This window comes from Convolutriloba macropyga, chromosome 13 (genome assembly GCF_964194025.1).
Source record: "Convolutriloba macropyga chromosome 13, txConMacr16.3, whole genome shotgun sequence".
In the NCBI taxonomy this organism is placed as follows: Eukaryota; Metazoa; Xenacoelomorpha; order Acoela; family Convolutidae; genus Convolutriloba; species Convolutriloba macropyga.
Genome location: NC_134480.1, coordinates 32,526,649 through 32,551,038, shown reverse-complemented (window position 1 = coordinate 32,551,038; position 24,390 = coordinate 32,526,649). Strand labels below are relative to the sequence as shown.

Here is a 24,390-nt window from a genome sequence, read left to right as displayed (position 1 = left end):
TTGATTTTGATATTATATTTAGACACCAACACTTATTGGATGATCGCATTCTTTGTTTCTGCAGAAAAAAACTGAGGAGTTTTTTTAAAATTCTGACCATTGAGCAGATCCTAATCATTCAGGAAAAGTTTGAAAAGGCGGATTACTTTGGTCAAGTTACCTTTTATAGTTATATTCCTAACTTTTTTATAATTTTGTGCCAACTAGGGTTCAAGTTTTCAAATAATGATAGCAAATAAAGCATTGTGCCCAATAAGTTGGAAGCTCAAAGGAGCGTTTCAAAATTGTTTGAAATTTTCTAAGGTCAAATGGATTAGCAAAACGCGAAAAAATCTAGCTTGCTAATTCGGCAGTTCATCAGCGTTCACTAACTTAATGAGAACTCAACCGTATTAGTAAATTGGATGCACCGCTTTACACTGTTGCAATAAAAATAGCTATTAAAATCATGATCCTTTTTAATTTCCATCAACTGTTCATGAAAATAGTGATTTGAATCCATGGAATAAAGTAGGGCACATTCGCAAAAAATATTCCACTATTACCGAACTCTTTTTCTCTCCCCAAAATGACTGCACTCGAGTCAACCTGCGAATAACTGGCCAATCCCATCAAACATTCGGACTTAAAAATACAGTCCACTTTGTAAAGTGGGCTTCCGCCGTCTCCAAAAGTGAGCAGAGTTCCAGGAATCGCTGGTGCTGCACATACGTTGTACTCTGGACATGTTTCTAGGTTCCAGATGTTGGCGTATCTGAAATGAGACCCGTAAAAAGAGACTCGTTGCAGCTCTGTTGGTATGTCAATGTCCATGGACTGTTCACTGGATTCCTTTGAAGTGGAACCAAAACTTACAAGGTGGAACTTAAAGTCCACTTGGCGGCTTGCCGGACAAATTTTGATTGTGTGTGAGACATCAACAGGGTTTACAAGTTTCAGCAGCGCAATGTCGAATATTGGAAATCCGGTCTCAATTTTGAACCTATAACAATGAATTCTATGATGATAATGTTGTCACCCTTGGAAACTGGTCGAGAGGGATCTTAACTTTTTCACCTACCTGTATCCCACCTTCCGGTATCATTTATGACCCCCCCCCCCCCCCCCACTTATAAATTACTTGATATATAGCTCGTCACTAGGTAAAATAATAGCATGGAAGAGCGTACAAAGATACGGACATAAATGATGCGGACAGCAGTATGTTGATTATTCCGCTCTTTTTATGTCCAGATCTTTGTAAAAATTGTCGTCTCCATCCAAGTTAGTTAATCTTTAAGAAATCTGGATCAGATTTTAAATTTAAATTAATACAGATAATGAACAGAAAATTTTAAGAATTTTAACTCTGACATTTTTTTGCTCATTCTCTACATTCATTTAATTTACAATGTGCTCAGATCTCAGAGTTTAATCAACAAATTTTGATAAATTGATACAAAGAGTTTAGTAGATATCTAAGAGTAGTAGAGTCTAGTAAATTTTTGGAAGTATGGAAATTGTGCAAGAAAATGGCTGAAAAAGGTGCTGAATTTTTGCAAGAAATTGGTTGACAAGTGCTGAAAATATTTTTATTCAGCACCTTCAGCGCCTAAGGCTAAATTTTCAACACATTCAGCATATTTCTTGCATAATTTCATCACATTGAGCGCATTTCTTACCAAACTTTCCGCTTACACCCGCTCACCTCTCGACCCGGGATCTCATGAACCGAAACTTAATACATCTTGATAAAACTAATAACATAGCATAATAAATCCTGCCAAGAGCTTAACTAAAAACTTCCTAGAAATCTAAATGCAAAATTGCTTTTGTCTTTGAAATCAATACTTTTGAGTTTTTGAAATTAAAATCTTGAGTTGTGAGAAAAAAATACTCCAATGAAAAATAACAGTTAGAGGTCTAAGGAAATCCTTTGACAAATATAGACTAAAAACTACATCCTTTATAGAGAAGTTGACCCAAACCAAAATAAAAAACGCATATCTGTTCGTGTCCGAATGCTTTAAAACTCTCTCGCAAAATTTGACATTGATTTTATTTTTAAAAAAATTGTGAGAAAAACAGTTAAATAAAATGCTAGATTTGCTTTTGATAATATTATCATTGATTCTGCTTTATTCGAAAAGTAATTTTGTAGTACTGTTGTAAGAAATGTAAAAATTGTCATTGTTTGGCCTTTTCAACATTATTTTCCAAGATTAGCTTCTTCTGCTCAGTTTTTTTAGTAAATGACTACTGTGTAATTAAAATAGATTTCGGCTTCTCTATATAAATATTTGCTTACTTCTTTAAGGGGATGTTTTTGGCTATTCAATTTCATATGAAAAATTCTATCGAGTCTTATTTCAATTACGTAACCAATTGGTGATTGACTCTGAAACAGCTCCTAAACGGTGCTTAGACAGACAAAATGCCTCCTATGAATCGTTTTGAACGGCGCTAATTGATTACTAAACTTAAAGTATTTTTTGTTATTGTAATCGTACCAAAAACGAATTGATTTTAAAAGGTCATTTCGAAATTCGGAAAGCGGTTTACTGTAGATAAATTCAGCAGATCTCTCAAAGCCTCTTAAAAATGGCTAAATATTTTGAGTACTTTGAACTCTTCTTGATAATCCTCATTACACTGTCGCGCACGCGCGCTTGAAATTATCAAAAAACCCTTTACCTGAAAATATGAAACGAAGCTTTCGAGCTACAATTAACCAACCGATATCATCTCTTGGTGGATGTTTCTTAAAAGCTCATTTCCTACATTGCAATAATTTTTCTCAAATATTACATTTCATTCCGTTCAACCCATTCTTTTCATGCATTTCTACAATACGTCGCCTTCATTTTTTATTTTTATCATGTATATTCCGCGCATATCATACTCTATTCTGCTGTTTCTACTCATTTCCTCGATAAAAATTATTCTCACTGGAGTTTGTTCACTTACAATTTTTTTGCTCATTCTCTACATTCATTTAATTTACAATGTGCTCAGATCTCAGAGTTTAATCAACAAATTTTGATAAATTGATACAAAGAGTTTAGTAGATATCTAAGAGTAGTAGAGTCTAGTAAATTTTTGGAAGTATGGAAATTGTGCAAGAAAAGGGCTGAAAAAGGTGCTGAATTTTTGCAAGAAATTGGTTGACAAGTGCTGAAAATATTTTTATTCAGCACCTTCAGCGCCTAAGGCTAAATTTTCAACACATTCAGCATATTCCTTGCATAATTTCATCACATTGAGCGCATTTCTTACCAAACTTTCCGCTTACACCCGCTCACCTCTCGACCCGGGATCTCATGAACCGAAACTTAATACATCTTGATAAAACTAATAACATAACATAATAAATCCTGCCAAGAGCTTAACTAAAAACTTCCTAGAAATCTAAATGCAAAATTGCTTTTGTCTGTGAAATCAATACTTTTGAGTTTTTGAAATTAAAATCTTGAGTTGTGAGAAAAAAATACTCCAATAAAAAATAACAGTTAGAGGTCTAAGGAAATCCTTTGATAAATATAGACTAAAAACTACATCCTTTATAGAGAAGTTGACCCAAACCAAAATAAAAAACGCATATCTGTTCGTGTCCGAATGCTTTAAAACTCTCTCGCAAAATTTGACATTGATTTTATTTTTAAAAAATTGTGAGAAAAACAGTTAAATAAAATGCTAGATTTGCTTTTGATAATATTATCATTGATTCTGCTTTATTCGAAAAGTAATTTTGTAGTACTGTTGTAAGAAATGTAAAAATTGTCATTGTTTGGCCTTTTCAACATTATTTTCCAAGATTAGCTTCTTCTGCTCAGTTTTTTTAGTAAATGACTACTGTGTAATTAAAACAGATTTCGGCTTCTCTATATAAATATTTGCTTACTTCTTTAAGGGGATGTTTTTGGCTATTCAATTTCATATGAAAAATTCTATCGAGTCTTATTTCAATTACGTAACCAATTGGTGATTGACTCTGAAACAGCTCCTAAACGGTGCTTAGACAGACAAAATGCCTCCTATGAATCGTTTTGAACGGCGCTAATTGATTACTAAACTTAAAGTATTTGTTGTTATTGTAATCGTACCAAAAACGAATTGATTTTAAAAGGTCATTTCGAAGCTCGGAAAGCGGTTTACTGTAGATAAATTCAGCAGATCTCTCAAAGCCTCTTAAAAATGGCTAAATATTTTGAGTACTTTGAACTCTTCTTGATAATCCTCATTACACTGTCGCGCACGCGCGCTTGAAATTATCAAAAAACCCTTTACCTGAAAATATGAAACGAAGCTTTCGAGCTACAATTAACCAACCGATATCATCTCTTGGTGGAGGTTTCTTAAAAGCTCATTTCCTACATTCCAATAATTTTTCTCAAATATTACATTTCATTCCGTTCAACCCATTCTTTTCATGCATTTCTACAATACGTCGCCTTCATTTTTTATTTTTATCATGTATATTCCGCGCATATCATACTCTATTCTGCTGTTTCTACTCATTTCCTCGATAAAAATTATTCTCACTGGAGTTTGTTCACTTACAATTTTTCCATAATTACGCTCAAAACATTCAAAATGAAAATTTTTCATCATGCAGCTCAATATGACCATACGAAAATTACGTTTTCACTCTTTATCCGACACTCTTTGAACGATTGAAGAAGTTTTGTCAATGTGTCTTTTTTCACAAACTGCTTATGGTTCAAGTTGAAGAGCTTAAATTGCCAATATTTGCACACACTGATTTAACTGTGACAGTTATTGAACAATTGAAGCCAGATTAATTCCAGTTTGATGGTCTACTAAGACCAATGCAAGTCTGAGCATTCATAATCGAGTGAACAAGAGAGCTCTGCGCGAAAATTACAGTGTTGAGGGCCAGAAGAAGGCATGAAAGTGTGGTCAAGTGCCTAGCACCTCAATCTTGAAGGTGTCTGATCAGCGCGCATACCATCCCTCAAAAAGAGTTCCGTTAAAGTCCGATAAGAGTTGTCTTTAGACTGACAAATCCCAATGAGTATGTAATGTAAATTTTAAGTTCTTAGAGTGCATAAAAAATTGACAGCTCAGTTCAATTTTCTTGAAGAGAAGTCAACCTAACCCAGCGGCCTTTTTTATTATAAACAATGAAAAGGATATTTTTTGCTTTGAACTCCTAGTTCTGCCGACCTCAAAATTTATTTGGGGGTCATAAAAACTATTGCGCCAGTTTGGCTCTTTTTAGTCATTTGCGGATGGATAAAAAAGTACCATAAAACCGCTCTTGAAAACTGAAAAGATTCCTCGAAAGACCAGTTTTATCTTCTCTCCAGGAAAAGTGAGGCTTGACTATTTAAATATTAGTTTTTGTGTTTCCCTATTTTTCTTGAAATGGGTACCTGTGCTTAATCAAAATTTAGATAAATTAGAAAATGCATATTTTGCAATTGCTGAAAGAAATTTAAAAAAATTCGGCAGCTATAGAATGGCAGCAGATACATGACAAAATTTAAGGTCGGACAAGGCAGAAATATTAACCAATTTTAGAAGTCGTTCGTCGGAAGTTTCGGACTTTTTTCAAAGGTTTCATCATTTTTGATCTCGTCTCCTCCCCCCTTTTCCCACATACACTTGTTTCCCCAGATACACTTGGTGTCAATTCCCACTTGGTGTCAAGTTTTTATCATAGCATATTGGAGGTACTCATATATATATATATATATATATATATATAATATATATATATATATATATATATATATATATATATATATATATATATATATATATATATATATATACACATTTATATACATTTTTATATATATATATATATATATATATATATATATATATATATTGTTACGTAGTAAATAGACGAATTTTAGCCAATCAGAATCGAGTATTTAAATAGGAATTTAAATGCGTATAAAACGTTCAAATATATGTAGAAAGTTCCAAAAAAGTTCATTTAACATAACTTTAAGTAAATATAACCACTATATGTATCGATTAAGCTGGGTTTCGGCCTAATATTTTTAGAGGTTTTCTAGACAATTGTCGACTGAATACGAACTGATTTGCCGTCAATGACATCAGACAAAAACCGGTAAAAGAGCATCAAAAAACCTTGCCGTCTAAGTTTCACGCGTTGTCTTGATCGTTGATTACACGTTGCTTTGTACATTGATAAAGCTTGTACGTCTTATATGCTAGAACGTCGCTTCCAGAACGTGTTGCTTTATGTCGATAAAAGAATTGAATCGTCCGAACAACTTATCGTTTTGTCAGAGTTTACATAGTGCCGCTCCCGGCTCAAGAACATAAAATTACATTTCTGTTTTAATATTATTGGGTGTCCTCGACCTGCGACATTTCACAATTGCGTCAAGCTGACAGAAGGGTGTGAAGATGTATACAATTTGGCTGGTGACATGGGTGGTATGGGATTCATTAAGAGCAACGGGAGTGTCCTCGTGTTCAACAAATGGACTAAAAACTGTAAGACAGAACTAAATTTTTATACGAATTTTTTTGCAGTAAATTTATTTTGAATTTAGACGGCAAGAAACACAATCCCTAAATTCGTTTTCTCGATTTTGCATGGGGAAGTCAAATCAATTTTTTTGGACAACTGATTACCAATAACCCGTACAGCTGACTTTTTTAAGAGCGGGAAAACATCAATTTTGAAAATTTTTGGCCGAATTATCAAAAATTCGAGAAAAATGATATAGTCGATTGGTATATCAAAAAAAAGCTCTGATATTGAGAAAAATGAGGGAAAATAGGGCTTAATTAAGCATCTTCGAAAATTTTTGGTCAATTTTGAGGCAATTCAAAAAAAATTAGAAAATTAATGCCAAAAATTGATAAACCGTATTTTCGAGCATAAAACTGTCCAGTTAGTGGATTACCGTTCCGTATTAAAGAAATTGCATTAAAATTGATTAAAAAAGAGCAAAAATAGAAAAAAGCATTGAACTTTTGACAAAGTTGTAAAAAATCAATTTCTCCCACAACAAAGTTCGTTAATTGAGTGAAACTCAATACACAGAAAAAGTTGTGAAAATTTTCACTACGTCCGGCCTACAAAAAATTATTGAGTTCCCATAATTTTTCTCGTCGCTCGTTTATGTACCGTTTCATCAGCGTCCTTTTCGTCTTTTAACTTTTCAAGTCTCCGTGTTCCGTTTTTTTTCAATAACGTTGCTCTCCCAAAATTCTCTTATCGTTTTCTTCCACTACTTTTCCGGATTTTGATGTAGTATGTCATATGTGATGAAGCATGTTGTTATTTTTGCTATAGTATGTTGAGTATGCTAGTATGCTGGTTTGTTGTTTAGGTGTTATTGCTTTCTAGGGTGTGACTTAAGGTTATTCTCTAGTTACGGCTGGATTGTCCTTTGACTTTTCAATTTTACTAATTTACTAGCCCTCCTGTTTTAGTATATTAATTTTTCTGCCGTATGTTTGTGTGTACCTGTATGATTGCTAGTTGGTTTGTTCTCTTTGCCTTCTAGGGTGTGACTTAAGCTTATTCTCGAGTTACGGCTGGATTGTTTCTTGATTTTTCCAACTGCCTTAGTCTACAAATACACTATTGTAGTTTATTCAATTTTGCTGTAGTTTGCTTAATACCGTTAGTATGCTGATTGTTTTTGTGTTGTGGGTTTTGCTAGGATGTGACTTAAGTTTATTCTGGATATACGGCTAGTAATTTTCTCGACCTTTTCATCCTTTTAGTGTACTACTGCATTGCCGTAAATAAATTTATTGTTATATTAAGCCCCATAATGAACTATGCTAGATTGTCTTGCAGTAGCTTCTCTCCTTGAGTTAAGTTCGTGACTTAAGTTTGTTCTAGAGTTACGGCTAGGTTGTTTGGTTGAGCTTTCGCTGTGGTCTGCTAACATAGTTCTTTCCAACCTCATTTCCCGCCCGTTCTTTCCCACCGTCCCGTTTCGTTGTGTTACGCGTTTTTCGCTCGCTTTCCCGCACGTCCCGTTTCCGATCCGTCGCGCACTGCTCGCTCGACTTCTCGTCTGTCCCGTTTCCGTTGCGTCGCGCGTTGCTCGCTCGACTTCCCGTCCGTAACGTTTCCGTTTCGTCGCGCGTTGCATAGCATTCAGCGCTGCACTTCTGTTTTTGTCGGGCACTGTGTGCTCGACGACTTTTTCTGCTCTTTGGGCGGTTTGTTATACAGACCGTCTACAGTGTGTTGTGTTTAGTGTCTGTTGCGTTGAGTTTGTTTTGCGTAGATTTCCTTTGTTTGGAGTGCGGGTATAATAGATAACCGTGTGCAGTGTTAGTTTTGCTCATTTTTCCAAATAGTAACATCGTGATGTCTAATAGTCTGGATCAAAAAGTCAAAAAATTGTACGCTGCCAGGTCAAAGCTGTGAAGCTGAATTGCATGCTATACATGAAGATATCCTTCATTGTCTAAATAGTCAAAGTAGGCGAGTGAAAGTTGAACGCCTAGTAACAAAGTGCAATGAAGCCTTTATAACTGTTGTAGACAAAAATGAGAAATTGATTGCGTTTGCTGGAAAAACAGAGAATCCAAGCGCATTTTTTCCTTCATTAAAGTCTTACTTGGAGGCAATGACAACTAATAACGACAAGATTCTCACTTCAGCACGAAACTACATCAACTCTGCTGATGATAAAGTGAGCGAGTTTCAGGAACCGAGGGCTTCCATTCGTTCTAGAGTTTCTTCACTGATGGCCTCGCCAAAAACTTCTAGTCAGCGTAAACATGATTACGTAATCGCTAAATTGAAGCGCAAAGAAATTGAAAAACAAAATGAGGCGGCCATTCGCCATGCTAAACAGAAAAAGTAAATGGAATTAGATGAACTGGAGGAAAACAACAGGAAACGGTTGGCAGAGGCAACTCTGCAAGAATTTGAATTGCTGGCGGCCGTTTCTAAAGGTAGCCAATCTGAAACAGTCGCAAGTACTAGGAGCTCAATGAGAAGTGAAAAGGCTGTGCAGTACTAGATCAACACCTCACTTGCATTAAGTTTTAACAATGAGGAGAAAACTAGTGAACCAGAGGTTACGAAAGACCCTCCAGAATGCCTTAGACACAACAACGGCGAAACAGTGGAAGATCACAATAATGAAATTTCCAGACACTCTATTCCAAAAAATTGTCAAGGCAATTACATTTTAACCAATGAGACCTTGCAGCAACTCCACCCTTAATATACTCCACCTGAATTTTTTTTGGCTGCTGCTAACACACAGGCGTTGTACCGGGCACACCTACGGGCGCAAATTAATCAAACAGGCCAACAAGGCACGGCGCTTCTGAGCATAACTAACCAAGAAACCGCAGATAGTCACCCGCCTTCTGTACACGCCCCTGAGGCTTCTTCACCACCCATTCAACAGCCCGTTCTACCACAGCCGTTCACACCGCAAGTAAATCAAAATAATGCATCCGAGATCTTTCCACACGCACTTCTTCAAATTTCAGAATCCAGGGGACCTGAAACATGAAGTCTACCCAAAAAAAAATTCGACCCAGCGTGTATGCCCCCGACAACAAAATAATTTTGTTCCCAGTTAACAAACGCCACTATTCCTCCTTTTCCGACAAAAAATCATCCAGCCCCCAAAATAAACGTTCCCTTGCACACAAGCGCCCCATCAAGTCCAAACACTCAGCGGCACAACTCCGAACTCGCTCATCCTAATGACCTTCCAATTCCGAACCCAGTCTTCGCACCTAACCTCACTTCTCCCATCCCACAGGCTTCTTTGATTAATCAGCCTCTCGTCAACAACAATTTTCAGAATAATAATAACCGATTACACAAAGTCGTACGTTCCGTTGCTCCTCCTGTCCCAAATATGCCCAATATCCCTCATGGCCAAAACTTTGTGCCAAATATTAGTCAATGGTGGTTTCCACAGCACAGATCATCAATAGTCAATCAGGACATTAATACCGTGAAAAGTGTACCTCCAAATGTATAAGCTCACATTTCGCCCTCAAAAATTAATATTCCACAACAAATATATTCGAGTTCACCCCCATTGTATTGATATGCAATCACCATCCCGCACACAACAGAAAAACCCAATCGCAACTTCTAGTAATGTTGTACCTGGTCTAGCCACTCCGGTTTTTCAGCCAACATATCCTTATGTTGGGCCCACACCGCTGAGTTGGAGTGGCCCGCAGGTGTCTGCACCTGTCCCTTCAATTGCAGACAATGCGTCATTGATTAAAGAATTGGCTGATGAATTAACAAGTAAGAAAAGCGACCCTTTGCCCAAGTGGAAACTTGCACAATTTAACGGCGACCCATTACAGTGGCATGAGTTGTATAGTCAATTCAAAAGCGCGATTGACTCGCAGGTGCTCATTGATGACGTTAAGTTGACATACCTTAATACACTCGTCACCGGTAAAGCAAAGATTGCAATCGCCGAGTTTGCTTACTGTGGTTTAATGGACAATGATGCACTAAGGACTTTAGAACGTAAATTTAGCCAGCCACAGGCAGTCATAAGTGCACACTTGGATAACCTAAGCAATTTTCCGCCTCTTAGAATGCACAATAGTGATAACATCATTAACTATTCTGCAGCTATATTCAGCCTCGTTGGGGTTTTCAGGTCACTATCATATGATGCTTACTTGAAGAGCGCTTCGCTAATTAACCAAGTGGTACAGAAGTTACCACCAAACATGAAAGAGTCGTGGTCGATCTTTACGGTTAAGGAGCACTGGGTTAAACCTATCCTCCTTGACGTTAACGATTGGCTTAAAGAAAAGGAAGAAAAGGCTGAGGCCCATGATCTTATGAAGCAAAGCGCAACCAAGGCAAGGCCAGCACTTCAGTAACAAAGACCAAACCAGCCTCAAAAGTGTTTGCATCAAATTCACAACAGAGGGAAACAAAGAAATAAATGCCATTTTCTTCCGCAAACACTTACTCTCGCTGCATTGTATGCAAAGGTAGCCACCGGCTATGGGAGTGTCGAGTTTTCAAGGAAAAGACAAGCAGGAAAGTGCAGGGCAGAGGGATGTATTAGTTCGCATAACACACTATTGCATGGAGCAGATAGGGTTTTCCCAGCAAAACAGTCAACCAATTCCAATACTATTCAGCCTTCTGACAACATAGGTCAAAGTAAAGCAACCACTAGTCAACAGCCGTCTAATAAGACCACAACAAAGTCATTTGTTACTGATGTTAAGTGGCTCCTTCAGGTAACGGAATTGCACATGATCAATTCTTCCGGTGTAGATACCAAGGCTTTAGAATTGTGTGATACCGCCTGCGGTAACTCTTGGGTGGCCGGTACTCTCGCAAATAGACTCAGTTTGCACGTTAAAGCACTAAAACTAACTGTCAAGGGTATTACTACCGAAGAATGAGTTGATACTAGAGTTGTTGAAGACATTGTGAAACCAAGAGAACATCAGGATTTCGAACCATTTACCATCAACTCTTTCTTTAAAGAGAGTCTGAACGTTGGCTCTGATATACAAATTGTAGAGGCCCTGCAAGAGACTTACCCACACTTAGCAGTCCTTGATCCCGTGACATATTCCTATAAAGACTTTGAGATGATACTCGGACAAGATGTCTATCATGCCATCCGCCCGTTAGAATACTTCTCTGCCAATAAGGAGCGTTCACCCGTTGCCATACGCTTACCCATGGGTTGGGTCTTAAACGGTCCGTTACCATCAAGTTCTTGTTTAACCTCAAGATGCTTTAAAGTGAATCTCGAAAATGACAATGAGTTAGCAAGTCAAGTAAAGTCATGGTACGACATTGAATCATTCGGGGTAAACAAGCAGATCGACTCAAGATCTGCAGCAGACGCAAGGGCTCAAGAAATCCTTGATAGTCATGGCCTGAGAATGGCCTGAGATACACAATGGCCTGAGATACAATGGCCTGAGATACAATGTTGGAATGCTGTAGGCTGCAGACAACACTAAGCTCCCAAATAATTACTTCTCCTCCCTTGTGCAACTAAAATCTCTCGAAAAACGATTGGCCAAGGATAAAGACCTTAGAGAAAAGTAAACTAGTACCATCAAGGAAGACCTAAATAAGGGGTATGTAATTGAGGTTCCATACGCTCACACGGTTGAGAGCCGGTCCGATAAAGAGTGGTACCTCCCCACCATCCGGTTTTAAACCCGACCAAACCGGGTAAAGTGCGCAGAGTGCTCAATGGAGCAGCCAAAATTCATGGTGCCTCACTGAATAAATCCTTGCTCACTGGCCCTGATCTGTTCCAAAACCTTACTTACGTACTTCTTCGCTTCCGACAACATCCATATGCCGTCTCTGCTGACATCGAGGGAATGTTTCTACAGGTTGGTGTATTACAATCTGATAAGTCATCACGTCGCTTCACCAGAATTAACATTGTAGTGTATCAATATACGCTCCTAGTATTCGGGGCTAAAGACTCGCCCACATGCGCCAACTATGCATTACAACGCACTGCGAGAGACAATGCCAAGTTTTTTCCCGAAGCTGCAAAAGCCGTCCTTGAAAACTTCTACATGGACGACTACCTTGATTCAGTGGAGTCTCCTGAGAAAGCCATCAATAGATCGAAGGAAAAGGTATATCTTCTCCATCTCGTTGGCTTCAAGCTTAAAAAGTTCGTAAGCATTGTGCCAAATCTGGCTGACCAAATTGATGGTTCTCCTCAGTCTACTGGGCCCAAGGTTTTTGTGTCATATCAAGAGGATTCATCGCATGTGCTCAGGGCTAAAGGGAAATCACGCTAATGACACTTTAGTTGTGAGTAGGGGTACAAGCTGCGCTATCACCAAGTCCCTCACGCAACGATTGGTCCTAAGTTTTGTCTCGAAAGTCTTTGACACCATTGGTCTTGTCGCACCGTTTACTGTCGGTGCTCGACTGCTCTTAAAGGACATCTGGCGTGTCACAAGACAACAATGGGATGACGAGGTTCCACAGAACATGGTTCAAAGATTTTTGGTTTGGAGTGCGGACTTACAAAAGCTTGAAAACATCAAAATTCCCCGCCGTTACCTTAGTGGACCCTTTGATAATATAGAGTTGCATATGTTCGGTGGCAGTTCCCAGGATATTTTCAGTGCGGTCGCATTCTTGCGAGCCCGAGTAAAAACTCCCACGGGCGAAGAAAAACAGAGCTTGCGTTTGTTTTGGGGAACGCGCGCGTGGAGCCAATGATACTAATGGTTGTCCTAAAACTCGAACTACAAGCAGCTCTACTTGCCGCTCGACTGAAAAGGGAAATTACACAAGCACTTACTGTAACTGTTAACCAAGTTTTCATGTGGACAGACAGCACGACCGTTCTCCAATGGATTAACTCTAATGAAAAGCAACCAATCCTTGTTGCAAACCGTGTTTGCGATATTTTGGAGTATATCAGCGTTGACCAATGGAACCACGTAGCAACTAATGATAATCCAGCTGACGCTGGCACGCTTGGAATGTCCGCTGAGATTTTGCAACTAAGCAGTTGGGTCAAAGGTCCACATTTTTTAACTTATTCACGTTTCCCGTTCGTACCGAACAAAGACGTCATTAAAAACATCAAACTTGACGTCAACCAAGCAGTGACTATAGAAGACACTGTATCCCTGACTACATCTGTCAAAAATTAGATAACTCCCGCTCTTTCATTTTTTCCGTTTGATAAGTTTACTTCTAATCAAAAGTACTTGCCCATTGCCGCATACGTTCTCCGGTTTTTGCCGAAACATGCCGGCTACCGTAACCTTTATGGTAGCATTACTGACCCTTCTGAGCTTGACGAAGCCGAGCGTCATCTACAGTACTTGGTTCAAGGAGAGTCTTTTGAAACCGAAAAAAATCTTCGTGACAATAAATCTGTTAAACGGAGTAGCCGATTTGCTCCACATTCACGGTTTTTTAGTCCAAATGGGCTAATCCGTTCCTCGGGCCGCATCAAGCAGTTAATGGAAGTTAGGTTTAACGTAAAGTACCCAATCATCCTAAATGCAAATGTAAATCCGTTTGTAAAACTGTTCTTTGAACACACGCACGTAAAGCATTATCATCAAGGCGTTGAATACTTAAGATCAATTGTGCAGGAACACTATACAGTACTGAAACTAAGATTATTTTTGCGTTCCATCAGAGCGCACTGCCTGAGATGCCGAGAATTCCAAGCTGTAACTATGCAACCAATCATGTCTGACTTAATTAAAGAGAGACTTGCTTACCAGTCTCCTCCCATCACGAACACTGGCGTTGACTACATTGGGCCATTCTATGTTACTGTCCGCCGCACTAGTGAGAAAAGGTGGGGCTTCCTCTTCACCTGTCTCACTACTCGCGCTGTCCGTGTCCAGATAGTTACATCCATGGACACCAGTTCTTGTGTTATGGGAGTTGAGCGGTTCGTGGCACGTAGGGGTACACCTGCCATGATTTGGTCCGACAACGGCACTAACTTTATTGGAGCGGAGGAAGAACTCCGAGAAAGTATTGAAAAGTGGAACGTTATCAAAATTGCAGCTTAACACAAAGGTATAAAGTGCAGGTTCAATCCACCCAGCGCACCACATCGAGGTAGTATCTGGAAGAGGTTGGTACGCAGCTTCAAACGCGTGTTGAATACTATTCTTGGCACGCGTCGCCTCACGGATGATGTACTGCATACTACCTTTTGTCTCGTGGAGAATGCTCTCAATTCGCGTTCTTTAACACCCGTAAGCGCTGATCCGTGCAATTTGAACGCTATAACGCCTAACCACTTTCTTTCAGGAGAATACTCTACCGGTATTCCGTCTGTTGTCGGCAATAATGAGTTTGATCATCGTAAACTTTACGCCCGTGCGCAGTCGTACGCTTATGCGATCTGGTGCCGTTGGATCAGAGAGTACGTACCGACCCTGAATCGCCAATCTAAGTGGCAGGCGCCTGCCGAGCAAAACCTTAAGACCGACGACTTGGTTTGGATAGTTGAGGAAACCAACCCTAGGGGTTATTACCCAATTGCTCGGGTTGTGGAACTCCGTTACGGCTCCGATAGCGTCCTGCGCTCCGCCGTTTTACGTACGTCGACCGGTTTACTCGTCCGTCCGCTTGTAAAACTTGTACCAGTTTTCCCAACATCTTCTTCCGGGCCGGAGGATGTTACGTAGTAAATGGACGAATTATAGCCAATCAGAATCGAGTATTTAAATACGAATTTAAATGCGTATAAAACGTTCAAATATACGTAGAAAGTTCCGAAAAAGTTCATTTAAACTAATTTTAAGTAAATATAACCACTATATGTATCGATTAAGCTGGTTTCGGCCTAATATTTTTAGGTTTTCTAGACAATTGTCGATTGAATAGGAACTGATTTGACGTCAATGACATCAGACGAAAAACCGGTAAAAGAGCATCAAATAAACCTTGCTATCTAAGTTTCACTTGTTGTCTTGATTGTTGATTACACGTTGCTTTGTATATTGAAAAAGCTGGTTCGTCTTATATGCTAGAATGTTGTTTCCAGAACGTGTTGCTATATGTCGATAAAGGAATCGAATCGTCCGAACTACTGATCGTTTTGAGTTTACATATATATATATATATATATAAATATATATATATATATATATATATATATATATATATTTACACACACACACACGCACAGACACACACACACACACACACACACACACACACACACACACATATATATATATATATATATATATATATATATATACATATTTAATTGTATCAAAATCTGCTAAAATTGCGCATGAAGACACATTGTTTTATCGAATAAAGACACATATTTTTAGATCTTAGTTGCTGTGATAAGACGTCTTTCGCTGTGTGTGAAAATTACAACCGAGATTTTTTGCTACCCATGCACTGCAAACTCTGAGAGCACGCAAGAAAGTAGAATTCCTTGGACCGGTTTTAGGAGACCCAGAACTCTACGATGTTGTTTACAAATTTGCTGCCCATATCTTTTCCCCAGAGTTTTCCAGTGCTGTGGCATTTAATCAAAACATAACTGTAACATAGTTATCCAAGAGCAACTTGAATGCTAAGACTGTGCAGTTTACAACACGACTACTCTCATCTGCACATAAGAAACATCCGTATGACTGGCTTGTGCCCAGAGCTAATCACATGCCCTTTAGATCCAAATTCTGTTCATAAAACCGTGCACTACAAACGCAAAACTATAGATAAAACTGTCCTTCGTGAGAATGCTAAAACCACCGCTCTATTTTATCAGTTTATATGTCTTGAACTTCCCGAAATCTGTCTGAAAACCAGCTCGAAAGCATCAATAATTATAGGCAACAACAGTATCCAACTGAGCTCACTACCTACACTCTTCAACCGCCCCAACTCTAATCCACCACACACACAATAAAGTACGAATGGAAATCTAAATTTCCTTCGATATTCATAAAACTTGCTCTATCAAGGGCCAAAACTTTTACTTTCATCTTGCAGAGCTACATGCAGGGTCGGTGAACAAGCTTCCGAACGGGAAAGCCCACATGGAAATACGGGATAGAAAAGTGCGCATAGGGCTAGATCCAATTGGATTGTGTCGCAAAATAAACGCTTCCGCCAAGATTGAGCGTCATTTCGCTTATATTTATTTTTTTAGGTAAATTTTTGGTAAATGTTTGTTGTAAAGTAAAAGGAGTTGGCGGAGGGGGTTGAGGGCGGAAAAGGGGGTGAGGTGAGGGCGGGTGTGTGTGAGGTGAGGGCGAGGGGGGTTGGTAGGGCTATACAGTGTATGCAAAGAAAACTGGATGGAAGTGAGTTGGGAAGAGGGATTGATCTTAACTGGTATAAACCAGCTAGACGGTGCAAGGAGGCTATAATAAAGCGTGGGAAGGTGCATGAAACATTTTTTGGTCCCATAAAAAGACTAATTGTTCAGAAAACTCACTGAGAAAGTTTGTTAAGAAAACAACTGAAAAATTAAGTTGGAATGCTGCAAAAACCAGCACAGTTCAATCAGTTATTTACGATCTAACTAAACAAAAAACTTTTTTGATCTAACTAAACAAAAAACAAAAACTGTTGTCTGTTTGTGTGTGCTGTGGGGGGGGGGGGGGGGGGGGGGGTTGAGGACTAGAGGTGGGGGTGGTTGAGAGTATATGTGGAGAGCCCAGTTGGATACTGTTGTGGCCTCTAATTATTGATGCTTTCCAGCTGGATTACAGACAGATTTCGAGAGTGTCAAAACAGATAATCTGATACAAGAGAGCCGTCATCTAAACTTTTGGACTAGCTGTTGAACAGTCGTGGGCGCAGCAGGCCGAGGTTTAGCAAATGTTTTTGACCCAGTTCCCTGACCCTGCAAGTAGCTCTGCAAGCTGAGAATGACAACAACGATTTCATTTAGAAGCAAAGTTTAGTTGGAGATGAAAAGAAAGAATCCCTACAGATTTTGACGAATCAATGAAGGAACGATATTTAGGAAGTTTCAAGTCAGTATAAACACTCAGAGGTCAAAGAATGAAACAACTTGTCTCCTAATCATTAATTTGTGTCTTCATTGATCAGTCTAAGTCACCTTTTTATGTTAATTTTTTCAGTTCACAAAAGCTTGTTCAATGGCGTGTAAAACAGCAGCAAGTAAAGAGAATTATAGAAATGAAAGAAATTGTTTTTTTAAGTAGAGCATAAGAACAATTACCGAGCAAATATTGCACGTTAGCAAGTTGGGTTTGTTCACGCTCAAATGGTTCGTAATTTTTCCGAGCCAGATTAAAACCAGACAAGCGCTACTGATGAACAACTGAAAAGCAGTCTGTTTTAACTGCGTGAACATGATAAAACCTAAGCCAATTATCGAGAATGTCACTTCAGTACAGGCTGTAAATGAAAAAGTACAGGCTGTAAATTATGGAAAGTGACATGTACCTCAAAAACACTTGCAAGATCAGCACGATGCATTGTGGCACTGATTGAGGGCTGAACACCTTTAATAGGTACCTATGGGTGTTCAGAAGCAACTTTCCTTTTGCAGGGTTTGCGCAGAAATTAATTTGAGCGGGCGCAATTATTAGACAGAATTTTATGCATGTAAACTCCTAAATTAAGCCAAATCCGTTTTCAGATTCTGGCAGGTCCGTCTGGTCGTAGGCCATTTTGTTATTTTTGTCTTGGAAGAACAATTAATTTCCCAGAATCTTCAATAGAAATAAAATGCATCTAATTTATTCGGTGATTATCGTCAATCGATTAAAGCCAATTTTGTTGAGATTGTTTTATGAAAAAAATTAAAATAAGACTCTCGTAAGTTGATCTACCGGTAAATCTTTTAAGAAAAAAGTTCTGTTACAATTGTTGATGAGCACCTTCAAATTGGTTTCGAAGGCAATTTTACAATTGTTTGTTCCAAAACTTCTTTGTTCCAAAATATTTTGTTTATGCTGCGATATTAGCGTTTTATTTTAAATTATTTTTCTCAAATATGCAAAGTTGTCTACAACACTTTTTTACCTGAAATTAACAATCTTTTCCGGCGAAGAAAAATCAGTTTTGATGAAATGAACATCCAATTTTTGCGGTCGAGCAACAGTTTCAAGCTACTCATGCAAATGTTCATTTCTGCCGTCAGTAATTTTTGTGACTGTTTGATTCAAAGTCAGTTTCTTTATATTAGTTTACTCAATTAGTCAGAGTTTATTCAAGCTTTTTCGTGAGTAAACTCTATTACCAAAAAAATCATGGATTTGAGTTGCTCCAAACGTGTTTTTGAATCTGGCCAGTTTAGCGGCAGTCGGCACTTAAATCTGTCCAGTTAACAGTCGGTTGACAATTAAATCTGGCCAGTTGAAAGTCGGTCGGCAATTAAATCTGCGCCAGTTGAAAGTCGGTCGGCAATTAAATCTGTCCAGTTGAAAGTCGGTCGACCATTAAATCTGGCCAGTTGAAAGTCGGTCGGCAATTAAATCTGTCCAGTTGAAAGTCGGTCGACAATTAAATCTGGGCAGTTGAAAGTCTGTCGGCAATTACCTGTCCAGTTAAAATTCGGTCGGCAATTAAGTCTGAGCAGTTAATAGGCATGATGACTTCAACCATGTTCATCCAGGGCCAGACTAATGACTCATTAGTAAGGAATTTTTTCATGATAAAAAATTTGTAAATTTCGACTTGAACAGATACATGGCGAGCTAATTTTGCATGATGTTTTTTTAATGATTCATAATGTTATACCTTGTCACCAACCTCCGGGATAGCATCAAAACATTAATTTTTTTTCTTTACCAGGATCCATATCTTGCAAAATTCTTGAAAGAAAATTGCAAGTTTTGCATCCGCTTGCAAGAATCTTGTAATATTTGGACCCTCTAATCTCTATTGGGTGCATCTACTCTACTCACCTTTTCAATTTAAAAGGATCGTCGTGATGAATGAAAATCTCAACGGATATATGACCAACCTCGAAGGTACTTTGATTAAGCTGACATCAGTGCTTCTATTCCTAGCTGCATTAGAATCTGAGAAGTTTCCACTTTCAACTTGCACTCTCGAAGCTAAAACATCAAAGAACAGAACGACTATTAGTCCCTGTGTCTCCTTTCTAGTAACAATAAGCAAATATACTTATTAGCTGTCATAACAAAGACACAAAAAGAGTGTGTCATACGGACTGGATAGTTGTCATTCTGAATAAAACTATTTGAAAAACTCTCCAAACTTTGTTATTTTTTATTATTTTTATATTCTACTAGTATATAACCGGTGAATAAGTACTAATTTTCTGATTATATTTTATTAAAATTTATCAATTTCTTCCACAGGCGGAATTGTCATACGGACTGGATATTTGTCATTAGAATATCCATTACCCTGTTTATTTCTTAGTTAACTTTTTTCTCATTTTCCAGGGCAGTTGATTTAGTTCATTTGTCATTTGTCATATGATTGTTATTTCACATTTGTTCAGTTAGTAGACAGGAAACTGTCTGTTGATACCTATAAACAAATACTTATTTCCTCATTCGTGCGTGAATAAACTCATAATTTTGTTAACTTCCTCTTAATCTAATTTTGTTTAATCTTTATTTTCACTCTTCTCATTTGCGCTCAAATAACTCAATTGCAGTTCCATTTAGCCAACTGCTTTTCAAAATGAAGCTTTAGTACAGCATAATCATTCCCGTCGCGAATGCTCAACTCCTAAATTGGAATTCAAATACAATATTTCAAGTTCCATAATCCAACCGTTATGGCCCAAGTAAACAGATAGACACACAAGTGTAGCTCAATTGGCTAGTAACACAGTCCTTAAGTACAACATGGAGCAGCCAGCAGTTGATTCTCGCAAGACTCCTCTTCATATCGACGCTTTCTATCAAGCCTATCATAACACCACCCCTTTCTTGAGACAAATGGACGCAACAAAGGAAAATGGCATTGTTGGCTAAAGAGAGGAAACAATTGGAGACATTGCTCAACGTACCAAACACAATGGCCGCGTACCAACCCGAACCTGTGTAAGAGGAACCAGTAAAGAACCACACTCAAGCACCTGAAGGTGATAGAAAAGTCCGCAATCGACATGTAAAGGTGACGTGGCAAAACAGATGTAAGAAAATTGACGAAATTGGTATCTTGGGTGGCAATAAACCTTCGGAACATTGTGGACAGAAAGCTTCGTCTCTTCTCTCTCTATTTATTAATACAGAAGGCCGTAGAGTTTTCAAAATAAAACTTCCGCCTTTCCTCATAGAAAAAGAGCCGATGAAAGAACTTTGGCGCCTAATGGAAGATTCTTCCATAAAAACGAAAAATTATAACCGTTTCGTTTTCTTCTCTTCAAAACATCAAAAAGCGAATCGGTAGAAAGTTCCTATGGACGGCTCATATAACTATCGGAAAATTGTAGCTTGGAAGATGAAGAAACAACATTATTTCGAGACACTTTCACTCTCAATATGTTGGGTTTTTGTACCAAAGAAGAAGTTCATAGAGAGACCATTTCGCCAAAAAAAGACCTATTGAAATTTCAATCCACATGGAGATGGGGGCTCAAAAACAACAAAATATAAACCAAAACCTGAACACCAACGCTCAATCAGTAAATATCGTTATCAACTTTCAAGGACCTAATCGCAACACGGTTTACCATTAGTAACGAAAAGACTTCACTCGCTATCCAACTGTCAACTGTCCCCCCAAACTACCAATACACCAGTATTTGTGCTATTTGTGGTCAACTTTGGAGCCTTAGTCATCGTCAAATTTGCCCTGCAACGGTTGAGAAATGTAATAACTGCAGAATCATGGGACACTTCGCCAAAAAAATGTCGCAAAGCTAAAAACTCACAGGCTCAATCGTCACAACCTTAACAAACAAACTTCAACCAGATTGACACAAACACGACCAAAAGTGATGACGAGGAATCTGTTAAGTACATAACTAGTTATCAACAACTTTATTATCAAATCTACGATTCCAAATACGACAGTAATTCTTGTGACTATGTATCAAATAACTCTAGTGATGCTGCAAATCAACTTGAATCTCTTAATGCGAGAAAGAATCCGACAACTTTATAATCAAATCTACGATTCCAAATACGATAGTGATTCTGATGACTATGAGTCAAATAACTCTAGTGATGCTGCAAATCAACTTGAATCTCATAATGAGAGAATGAATCCGATAAAGTAAAAATGTTCGCGAACTCGATGATCGACTCAGGCAGTGTATGCAGTGTCATTACAAAAGTTCAAGCTGATCAAATTCTCAAAAGTAAACCATCTGCACGCTGCATCACCACAAAACGAGATAAAGATCTCAAAACATTCTCTAATGAACCGATAAATGTCCTGGTCAAAATTGCAACCAAGGTCATTTGCAACGATTGGATATGTGAAGATACCTCTCTAACAGTTGTAGACGATGGTCGCAAACTGATCATTTGGAAGAGACCTTTTCAGCAGCCTTGGGTTGACAGTGGTGCAACAACGAGAAAAAAGGGGTAAATGCGTTATCAAAATTGATAATTCTACATGCAAATTAAAACAGACAATTGCGTCGCAATTTCCTCATCTGGTTTTATGAGTTGAATTATCCAAGACACATGTAGTTCAATTAAAGTTTCGTCAAAATTTACAGCAAAGCATCAAAAAGGCCGCCGCGTCCCGATTAACCTCCAACCTAGAGTTAAAGTTAAATAAGATTGTCTAGAAAAAAAGGACGCCTTGAAAAATTATCTAGCTTCTCTGATGAAAATTTATATTACCAATAGTAATTAAAGTAAAGAAAGATCCATCAATAAAGTCAGCATTGGACTGTAAAGTCCTCAACAAATCAATTCATAAAAATAAATATCAATTGCCTAATATAGAAATGTCATTAGACTCAATATCACCACACGCTATAGACACACAAAGTGGCCAACAAGCGTATTTTCAACAATAGACCTTAAATATGCCTATATTCAGTTACAAGTACACAAAGACACCGCAAAATATTTTAATTTCAATATCATTTGTGGAGAATCCACAGGCACATACAGATTTAATACGGGATTTTACAATCTCGTGGACATGCCAGCTCAATTTCAAAGAACAATGGACTACGCAATTGTAGGCCTTCAAAACACCTATTGTTTCCTTGATGATATCATAAACGTTAGTACTGGATCAGAATCTGATCAATTCAGTTATGTCATTAAATGGCTTAAAAAATTGGGTTACGATAACTTGAGAATTAATCTTCAAAAATATCATTTCGCCTAAACAGAGATTGGATAGCTCGGATACAAATTTACCCGAACTGTTATATCACCACTTGAATTTAGAATCGCAGCTATTTTAGCCATATCTCCACCATCAAAATTAAAAAGCTTAAGATCCTTCCGGGGATCAGTACACTACATTAGTAAATTTATATCAAACTTTAAACAGCTTTGCCACCCTCTTAGACTACTTCTGTAAAAATTTACCAAAGTTCTCTGGACTGAAATTCATATCAAAAATTTTAATATTATAAAGAAAAGAAAAAAATTGCTGCAAGCACTGATAATTGTCATTATAATCCAAATAATCCCAAATTGGACGTTCGATTAAAGTGCGATGCATCCCGTTCTGGATCCTTCTGAGCAAAACACTCCTGATGGGTGGAAAGGAAGCCAATAGCATCTGCATCCCGTTTTCTCAATTTCACAGAGGAACGCTACAGTGTTACAGATTTGGAACTAATGGGTGTTGTTTGGTTAATTGACTATTTTAAATGCTATCTCTACGGAAAGGATTTCACTCTAATAACTGACCTTCGAGCTTTACTATCAATCCACAAGGAACATCGATCAAATAAATCATATACTAGCCGGCTCTCCAGGTGAATCGATTGCCTACTTCCTTATAATTTCACGACTGAACAGATGCCTGGATCAAAAATAGGCCTTGTAGATTACATCTCTCGAAAACTTTTTGCCAAAGTTAAGAAACTGCATCTTACAATAAACACTTTTTGCTAGCAACGGTATCTAAAATCCGGAATTCTCCTAAAAATGTTATTGAACATGAACCACAGACATTAAAAAAGTTTGATAGCATTCTAAAGTCAATTTCACCATTACTAAAGTCAACAATGTCAATTGCACCGCAAACACCTAATATAATTCGCATTTTCAGATTAAAGCAATTGCTTTGCATTCACCAACTCAGAATACTTCATTACCAATTGTATCGCAATTGACACAACCAAATAAATCTATTAATCCCCACTTAATAACGTCAACCGCGTTGCAAATAAACTTTACTAATTCTAAACCACAAATTGCACTAAATAAATAACTACTGAATAAATCACATTACATTATTAAATTTGCTGCATCTACACTGCAAATGTCAGAAAACAAAAAATGTGAACAATCCAAACAATTAAGCTCAAAAAAGCTCACATTTGACAACCAATCAAATAATCACCACATATTCTTTAAAAATAGGCGCGAAAACAAAAAAAATACAACTATAAATACAACTCCCCTAAAAATACCTCGCTTTTTGCCCATAGTAACTATAGAATCAACTACTCAGAGAAACATTCAATCAACACCAAAAATGCCAAGAGTTATATCCAACAAATCTACACCTACCAAAGCCCGAGTATTTTTATCGGACAACTCACCCTCAAACAGCACCAGGAACAAACAATTCCTCTAATACAGAAAAAAACGCCATCAACCAGTTCCATGGATACTACGGATGACCTTAAACTGACAGATACAATTAATCGTATTTTCAGTAAAAACTTCTGTTAATTTTCACTGGGAAACACACCATCATCAAGGAGGATAGAGATTGTGTTATCCGTAACGATGAAGAACGGTCAAAGATAAAAGCCCCTATATCCACCCCTACTGGCAAGACATGAGCGTCAAACACGGATGTCTGGGTATTGA

The 24,390-nt window shown here is 37.9% G+C and overlaps 1 protein-coding gene across 2 annotated transcripts in view; it reads right to left on the bottom strand.

Moving 5' to 3' along the window:
* Positions 1-390: 390 nt before the first annotated feature.
* LOC142351851 (uncharacterized) overlaps positions 391-24,390 on the bottom strand; it is a 32,049-nt gene continuing 8,049 nt past the window's right edge. Inside the window, exons 2-3 of one of the 2 annotated variants that reach the window (XM_075404080.1) lie at positions 19,413-19,506; positions 391-982 (exon numbers count right to left, since the gene is read on the bottom strand). In XM_075404080.1, coding sequence (XP_075260195.1) covers positions 469-982; positions 19,413-19,506 — 608 coding nt within the window. In that variant the 3' untranslated portion in view covers positions 391-468. The remainder of the gene's footprint in view (positions 983-19,412; positions 19,507-24,390) is intronic. The other variant, XM_075404081.1, reaches the window with a different exon arrangement.